Source organism: Opisthorchis viverrini (assembly GCF_000715545.1).
Source record: "Opisthorchis viverrini unplaced genomic scaffold opera_v5_517, whole genome shotgun sequence".
NCBI lineage: Eukaryota > Metazoa > Platyhelminthes > Trematoda > Opisthorchiida > Opisthorchiidae > Opisthorchis > Opisthorchis viverrini.
In genome coordinates this window covers 18,527-27,600 of record NW_008752173.1, presented here as the reverse complement: position 1 = coordinate 27,600, position 9,074 = coordinate 18,527, and the positions used below count along the sequence as shown (strand labels likewise).

The 9,074-nt window shown below is 43.5% G+C and overlaps 1 protein-coding gene across 1 annotated transcript; it reads left to right on the top strand.

Moving 5' to 3' along the window:
• Positions 1-3,277: 3,277 nt before the first annotated feature.
• On the top strand, positions 3,278-5,318 carry T265_15452 (hypothetical protein; the record flags this gene model as incomplete). The annotated part of the gene is made up of 3 exons (XM_009178181.1): positions 3,278-3,457; positions 3,839-3,973; positions 5,223-5,318. Coding segments are annotated over 3 exons (411 nt in total), but the record flags the coding sequence as incomplete, so codon positions are not given.
• Positions 5,319-9,074: the final 3,756 nt, after the last annotated feature.

Here is a 9,074-nt window from a genome sequence, read left to right as displayed (position 1 = left end):
AGATGAACTGGCAAGCGTGTGGAGGACGGCTTCTGATCAGTCAGGCTGACACGTGTTGGTGTGCGGTAAACAGAAAGAGGAGTAATCATCGTCGGAAGTCCACTTGACCTCAAACTTTACGCTCAAATTAAATTGTCGGAGCACTCGCAACCCCACAAAGAAAAAGGAAAGTCTGCCAATGACAACCGAGTTGAACCATCAACTGAAGCACCTTGAAATGGAGCATTAACGATCCAAACTCGAGCAGAATTGATTTAAACCTCGTCCAACCCACTAAAGTAAGATTTTGTCAACCACAGTAACCGAAAAGAGCCTTAATTCACACTCAACACTGATCCAGTGTGACTGTTTGAAGGGGGCCCAGTGATTGTTTCCCCGACTTTCTTATAACCTGACCTATTTGACGACCTGCTCACTTGGCCTTATGTGGCTTTTGTTTCAAAAGCGGACCGTTGCCCAAATAAACACTACCGATGTTCTGCGAAACCAATCTGAAACGTACAACATCTCGCTTATCCTGGAATGTGTTCAATTTCATAATGTTTCATACCATCTCAGCGTAGCACACAGTCTTCTGAGAAGTAAACAAATGATTAAATTATCAATTGCCTGTGTATAATTTTGAAGGACAAGATTTTCAAACTTGAATTTTCCAAGCGGATGAGGAAACGAAGCACAAATGATCTTTACGCGATTTTTCACACGTAGCATAAATGTGGACTTTGGTTGGAACAAGTCCTGTCACAAAACACAAACTTGTCCATATTCAAATAGGTTCGTAATTCACCTCATCAGCAAAGTTTGGCAAGTCACTGAAATTCGTGTGTTGTTTTACTGCCAAAGCACTGTATAATGTATGGCGAAGGAGTGACGATGACGTCAATTGGTGCAAAGCTGACGCCAGTTTACGCCGAGTCAGATGTACAAATAAGAAATGCGATTTCACAAGTGAGATTATTGTTATTGTTGCGTAGCCAAGTTTCCAAAAATAACTGCACCAAAAGCGAAAGCGAAAGCGGTATGCAACCAATTCCATATGAAAAAAATTAGTACATAAAAGGCGATAACTTGTTTCACCGCAGTCACCGATGAATTTGCGGAAATTTTTGAAAAATCGATGACATGCGAAACTGCGACTACAACTTGATCCATTTATTCACCTACTCAAACATTGTAGGTAATTTACAATGATTCAGTTGATGGTTCGATGCCCCACGCAACAAACACAGGCTCCTGTGAAACTCTCAGAACGGTAAATACGCAGTCAAGGATGTCTCGTATAAACTTGCAGTCTTTCCCAGAATGGAGGCAAAAATTAGACGAATAAATACTAAGAAAGACCCGACATCTGGGTGAGCGGTAACCACGACCCACCCGTAGTCACACATCCGAGATTTCATGAGACCTTGGTTTGGACATAGAAAACTTTTGTGTAAAGTGATAAAAATTGACTGTGTTTATTCGTAGCCCTTGAACTTCTCGCAGCGGTCACAGATCCTTACAATTCTTGTTTGAAAATAACCCACGTTTCAGACGCTGCAAGACATGTTGGGTACCGATGTCAGTCGCGTGCAAGTTATCGCCCTCACTCAAGGAACATGGTTAAGCTTCAACTCCGCCGTAGAAAGCTGCTTTTAGAAGTTCAGTTTGGCTTAGGAGCTCAGGATATTCCAGAAATTACTGACCGTGTTTGGAATCCAGCCCCGGCAACTCGACTTGTCCTCATTTCTTTTTCCCGTGGAGAAAAACGTTTTCCAGTTGTTGCCGGTGGATGCGGACGAGTGAGCTTTCGGTCGTACGACCGTTGAGCATTGGGTTCTATGGCCAAACTTCGACATCTGTTACATAATGAAGTGTCCTCCTTCTCACTAACTTTGATATATAAACATTCAGGCAAGTCAGGCAATCCCAATGTGTTGGTATTGTGGTGATGGACTTCTTTTTACTAATATAACTTGTAGTATGCTGGTACATGCCAAAAAAATGCGCGAGGTTAACTGGCTGTTGGAAACCGGAAGATGGGAAATACGAGACTGTTAATGCTCGACGGTATGGTGTGTTGAATAAGGAGATCTTGTGCATGCCGAGAATTCTGATGCGCTGAAGCTTTCAGAGGAACCCATTTTGCCCACCTTTTAAATAATCTTTTGCATTTCATAAGAGGAAACCCTCCTTTATTCGCCTACCGAACAATTAGGTAAACGTTGATCCAAGAGCAGCTGATCAATAGAGCGGTTAGCTTTCAGTTGGACTGAATTTAGCGTCAATCATCATTCAATCACAGAAATCAAAACACATGGTCACATATTGTTCACACTTTCCTCGAGTAACGACGTATAATAACAGCGTTTCAGTCATCTTACAAAACCTTTCTTTCTCTGTCCAATAGTTTGTAACTGGTCAGTTGGCATTTTGTAGTAAAGTAATCCGCAAGGAAGGCATTATTCCTCTTAGTTGGTGCCGTGAACAAGATAATGATCAATATTCCTTGGCCACAAACCTTTGAAGATGAGATGTTCAAACATTCATGGAGGAATGTAAAGAGGTCGAGGAGGCCACCGGAAAAGAGACCGACCAAAATAAGTTCGCGACGCTAAAGATCCTCCTCAAAGGTCGGGTTTAGGCCACACCGGATGCTTCCAGAAGAGGTTGTTGGAAGATGGACTGGGACTCCGCAAAGGAGGTTCTTGTAGCGGAGTTCGACAGGCCATCCGACCGCCCTGGTGACAAGGTATGGCGAAATCAAACTTGACGGTTATCCAAGCGCTGCCGTGATGCTGGTCTGCGGATGAACGAAGCCAAAACAAAGTTCCCGCGAAGGTAGGTGTCACCGCTGGATCATTAAATGGGTCACGGAGAAGTTAGCCCACTGCCTAAAGAATTGGTTAGGATCAAGGAATGTGCTGTCTTTGGACGAGCAGCATACTACAGCCGGTTTGTTAAGGATTATAGAACGATCGCTGCAACAGTTTGACCTGCTCGTGCAAACTCGGAAACTTGAACGCATGCGGATGTTGGATCAGCAACTGACCATCAAACTGCCTAGGTTCGGGGAGATGTTCACTTTTGCAAAGGACGCTGGATCAGCAACTGACCATCAAACTGCCTAGTTTCGGAGATATGTTCACTTTTCCGATGGACGCCAGCGATCGCGGCATTGTAGCAGTCATAAAGCAGAGGAATGGGGTTACGGAATATGCCCGTCGTGTTCTGACTAACGCTGAACAGAAGTACTCGACCACCGAGAATGTTTAGCGATCGTCTGAGCCCTGATTAAATGAAGGCCATATCCGCCTTGGCGGAGGTTTCATATCGAAACCGATACCAACACTTGAAGTGGGTGAGGGCCACCAGAAATGCTCAAAAAAGGCTCGCGTGCTGGGTACTCCGATTGCAAGAGTACAATTCCACAAATCAGCACGTGCCAGGGAAGGAGAACTACTTCGCTGACTTAAAAGTACTCATAAAACCAGCCCATACGTGAAAACAATGTTGTAGATTCAGATTGCTACTGATTACTTCCTGATGCGCATGGACGCTCAAGGACGTCTTAGAAAACATCATAAATCACCAATGTGCAAGCATTGTTATAATAAGTTTGTGCAACTGATCAGTCATTAAACAAGCTGATCAAAATGGCCAACCATGCTCTGATTAGCATAAACTTTGTATAGCAGACGTAACAGATTCGCGGTGGATAGCTTTTTTACATTATCGTCATACATTTGTAAGGCAAAGTTCTATTCGCATGAGGCGAACAAGATAAAATTACGAGCCCATGGAGCTTCAAGTAACCCTGAATATTATGCATCGTTGTTCGCTTCTAATTGCATTCTAGTTCTGCATCGACCACGTTGGGCTGTTGGAAGCCATCGGTGTCCAGAATTGGTCATCCATATTTAACAGTAATCCGTCGAAGAGCTGGGCTGTCCTTGTCGCTGGTTCCAACATCTGGGAAAATTATCGACATCAAGTAGGTTTCCGTTGGTTGTTAATTGCTTTGAGGCTCAAACGTTCATCTAAATCCCGTAGGAAATAGTTTTCAAAGTGAAAGTTTGCAATAATATTTCCCCAAACTGTTTCGTCCACTTGTTGTCCCCATTGCTGATATATTTCGCTCGAAAAGGCGGAGGACAGAAGCCAATAGACACACCAATGAACACAAATTCCGTGGCCTGCGTACGTTTTTGTCATTACTTCCTTGTCGTAAAACGATATTTTGTTTTGGGTAGGGTCGATTCTCCGATCCTATTATACTCCGAAGTTACTGAGTGCATAGTGTGATTCACGTTAATCTGAGTCCGACATCGTCACCCATTAGTGCTTTATGCTGCGTTATGTAAGGCGAAATGACGGCCTGTGAGTGGAAGGTATATGGTTTTATAAAACACGAATTCGATGGTTTTCCAGCCACCACTAATCATCTGACCTGACACTGTAACTTCGTTATATTAGAGAAACGCTTCCAGGATCCGCAATACCGTAGCCTAGAGAGACCTGCTGTATAAACCAGGTCTCAGAAAACTGAACAAAATCCACTGACGTACCAAGGACATTGGCTCTTACGGCGAAAGCAGCAAAATTGCGAGGACCGTAGCCTAGAGTGACCTGCTGTATAAATCAGGTCTCATAAATCTGAACAAAATCCACTGACGTACCAAGAACATTAGCTCTTACGGCGAAAGCAGCGGAATTGCGAGGCGATGTGAGCGGATAAATCTGTAATAATTAGTGAGATCAAGTAGCGTGTTTTTGGAATAAGTATATAGAAATCCATCTTGGTCAAATTCGTTCGTCCGCTCTTCATTCATTCGCATGGGATTATACGAGAACCGTTTTGAAAATCTAATATTACACATAATTAGTGCGTCTGTATCCATTCTCGAGATTGAGTGAGTAATATATTTTACCACTGAGTTTTGACGCCTTGTGATCATGTACCCAGTACACAAGCGAACGTCCGATTCGGATGTACTTTCGAAGTCAAAGGATACCAATATTTTGCTCGGACACTTGACTGAATGTAGAACTGTGGTCCACACAAGCCCTTCGAGAGTAGAATCATGCTACCTGTTCTTGGGTTAATGCAACCGAATGTGGTTTGATGAACTGATACTCCACCAAATATGGATTATCCTGCGCTCCCTGCATGCCTTCTTCAGACTCCATGTCACACCCTGCCTGTTATCCTTAATTCGCATGTCATTTGTGTTCTCATTCAGGCGGACGTTTGCCGCGCGTATCAAGTCGTGCGTGAAAACAATGTTCCACCGGAGAATATTATTACCTTCGCTTATGACGATGTTGCAAACAATCCCAAGTAAATATCGCGTACAATTTTCCCTATATGGTAGCAAATAGTGTGTAGAAAACGCGCTTTGTTGCTTGGCATTGACACGTCTCATTGTATTGCCGTATTTCTCATGTAAATAATTGTTGAATTTGGTTGCAGACATTGTGCGTCACTTCAGATGTCTTATCAGATTTTCATTAGGATGATGCCTTTTCATGACTGTAGACGCCATAGAACCCTGATGCAAGCTGCACACTCTGATGATGATGGTGATGATGATATGTGCTCGTTGAATACTCCTTTCCGCAGCCTGAAATGTCGCTTGAGTGCATCAGCCGGTTGATGATTAGGAGCAGAGCAGACAATTTAGTAAGCCAAACATTTTGAAATGTAGCCGTGGACGAGAAAAACATTCTAGAAGCAATAAAAGTTTGTTCTTGTGCGGAGACTGTAACAATCGTAAGTCGTTTATTGCCAAATCGTTCATTCAGCACTGTCATCTTTGGGGTGCCTGGCTGCCATGACACACGACGGTTGTACGAGGCCTAGGATACTGCCAGGTTTCCCAAGCCTCCCAAGAGGTCGGCAGACAGAGATATGGTGAAACGATGGAACTTCCGGTTGGTAAATTTGCGTTTTAGCCACTTGGGCCATCTCGTTTCCTGCACAACTGAATTACATTCGAGGGAACTTTATATGGGTATGCTACGGTAATCTACCACTGGTGATTGTCGAATGTAAATTTCCCTAAATAATTATATTTTTGGACCAAATTTATAATTTTCTTTGTTGTGCACTCTACGCAGATCATTGTAGGATACTTAAATTATTTCTTTGAATGTGTGACAGAACTGCACTCATCGTCGTGAAAATGTATTCCAAAACAAGCCTGCGAACCCGATTCAAAGAGAATCTATGAGCGTTTCATTTCTTTCCATTCGACCTACATGTTAATTTCTCCCGGACGACTCACTCCCACATTTCATTTTTTTAGTCCAGAAATCCGTTTGCAGGCAAAGTCTTCCATGACTACCACCACGTTAATGTCTACAATGGTGTGATAACTGAGTACCGAGGAAATGTAAACCTGTGTTCTGGTGCGCAGCAATCAAGTGAATTTCTTCACAAGTTCACCGTGTAACTCAAAGAGCAAGTGGAACTACACTGTGGATCAAAACAAAATACAAAACTTAGGGTATGCTAATTAGTTTCACTATGTTAAAGAACCGTCGATCCAATTGAGCGAACGCTAGTCATGAGGTCATAGAGAACTCTCAGACAGTTCATGACCGAGAGCAACCTTCTGCTTTTGCCCTATCAAGTAGTTTAGCGTCCTTGTCAAAAGAACCACGAAAAGTGCACGAGGACCAACAGTGCCCAAATAGCTTTCTCTGAGGAAATATCATGTGATATTCACGTTCAACCAAACTTCTAACACTGTGCTTGAGGAGCAAATCCAAATGGCATCTCGAGCAATCGACTCTTCAGTTTTCAGCCTACAGCGACCATCGCGGAAATAATGTGAGTGAAGATGAGTGAGATGAAGAGATTTCACCTATCTCTTAGGCTGAAGTATACCTGGTAGTGCTTCAGGGTAATCCATGCTCAACTCAACTACCAACCCTAGGCTTGAGGAGCAACTCCAAATGTCATGCTTGGCAAACAGATCAACAACTGAATTCTTCAGTTTTCAGCATACAGTGACCATTGCGGAAATAAAGTGAATGAAGTTGGGGAGCAGATCCTAGATTTAACTTAATTTCTATGGTGAAAGTGGATGGTTACTGTGAATAGAATGAGTTTGGAGAACACCAATGTCACAGGAATAATTGGTCATGCGCGTTCACCCGTTTTAGGGTGTCACACGGGATAACTTCGTGAAAGTATTAAAAGGCGATAAGAAACTTAAAGCCAACAGGAAGAAGGTACTGAAAAGGTGAGTTTGCGCGAAAGTGGATAATGTTGATGCACTTGCTGATGACAGCCAGAGTTCTAGTTTTGGGGGGTACCGTCTTCGGATCTACGAAATGCGTGTTTCGTATTCTCGTGAGTAACTTGTTACGTAATCCCTTTAAGTAGAGCTCCCAGATGTCTGTCAAAAGGATTTGCTTCACTCCGGGAGAAACTTGATTTTTCAATTTCAGATAATGGACATCGATCACCACTGTTAGGAAGTTTCCAACCTATTCAGATATGTGCAGTTCTGAGTGGTCAAATATTTGCTCAGACCTGTGCAATTTGTAAGCTCGTTGTTAGAATAGGCGATGACGGAGATGCAGGTTCATCCTAATGCATCTTTTTCTATAAAGGATCCAGCCGAAGGGATAAGCAACAGAAAGGAAGAAAGAAGGGGCGCGGAAAACCAGACCGCCGTTAGGGGAAGGACTTGGCAGAAAACGGCAAGCAGAAAGCTTCAAAAGAGGTTGATAGACAAACGGTAGTCTTCATTTGGGCAACAGTTCGCATTTGACGCAAACGTTTAATCAGGCCAAGTGATCGGGTCACCAAATTGCCCAGGATATAAGGCAGATGGGGAACCAATCACTAAGTCAGTCCTCTTCAGATTATCACACTAGGTCCGTGTTGAGTGTCAACCAGTGGCACTTATCGGTTAGTGAAGTTGTCAAAATCTTGCTTTTGTGGATTGGGTGGGTTTCAAATTAATTCTGACCGGGTTTGGTTCATTAATCTTCCACTTCAGGGTGCTTCAGGTGATGATTCAATTTACTTGCCTCCGGTTGATTTTCCCTGGACTTTGTGGGGTCGCGAGTGCTCCGACAGTTTAGTTTGAGGGGTTTGGGGTCAAGTAGACTTAAGGCAATGATTACTCTTCCTTCTGATGACCGAACATCAACACGTGTGAGCTCGACTGATCCAGAACAGTTCTCTACACGCTTTCCAGTTCAACACATTCTATTCTATTAATACTGGGGTGCGTAGCGATTTCCACTGCCTCGGCGATCAGTCTGTGTGTCGTAACCGTGGTCCTCGCCTCAAAACTCAACATTTTCTGAATCTATTTTGTGTCCCTTGTCGAGTGCGTAATCGCCGAGTCTTTCAGTAACGCTTGATACTCATCTGCGTTTCTCGGCGGCCTGTTTATTTCTCTCCTATGCTCTCACACTCTGATATGTAGTTCCAAATCTGTCTGTCGTACGTAAACCTTGGTGCAGTCATTACACTTATTTTTATAGGCACAGTCCCTGGTTCTGTTCGCCGGGAGGCGATCCTTTAATTGCACCAGTGTAGAGCACAGAGTGGTTTTCCACTGGAAAGTTACTCTTATGTTACCTGTGTTTAGAATTCTTCGAATTAACTCCGATGTCTCTGATTTATATGGAATAAGAGCGGTCTCGATCCATTTCCTGTTGGGTTTCGCTACCGGTACCAACACCCTTCGCAGTTGACGCATAATCAAGTTGGCGGGATATCCACTACCGCGAAGTTTGTTCTCTACCTCAAATCACTACCCCGAAGTTTGTTCTCTACCTCAAACTGAGCCGCTGTCCGATCACCTGCTTCTGGGCACAGAGCCCTTACACACCTAAACATTAATGAGGCAATACTGACAAACACCGACTTCGGATGGGTTGACGAGTATTTTACAACTGCCCCAGTGTCGGTTGGCTTCTCGTACACCGTGGTCTTTAGTTTTCCGCCGACATTATGTCTCATGCAGTCTAAAAAGGCCAGTTTACCCGAGGTTGAATGTATCTCCATCAGTCCACTGAGATATTTTTAAAATTCACTAAACTTATCTCGTTTCATCATGACGAAAGTG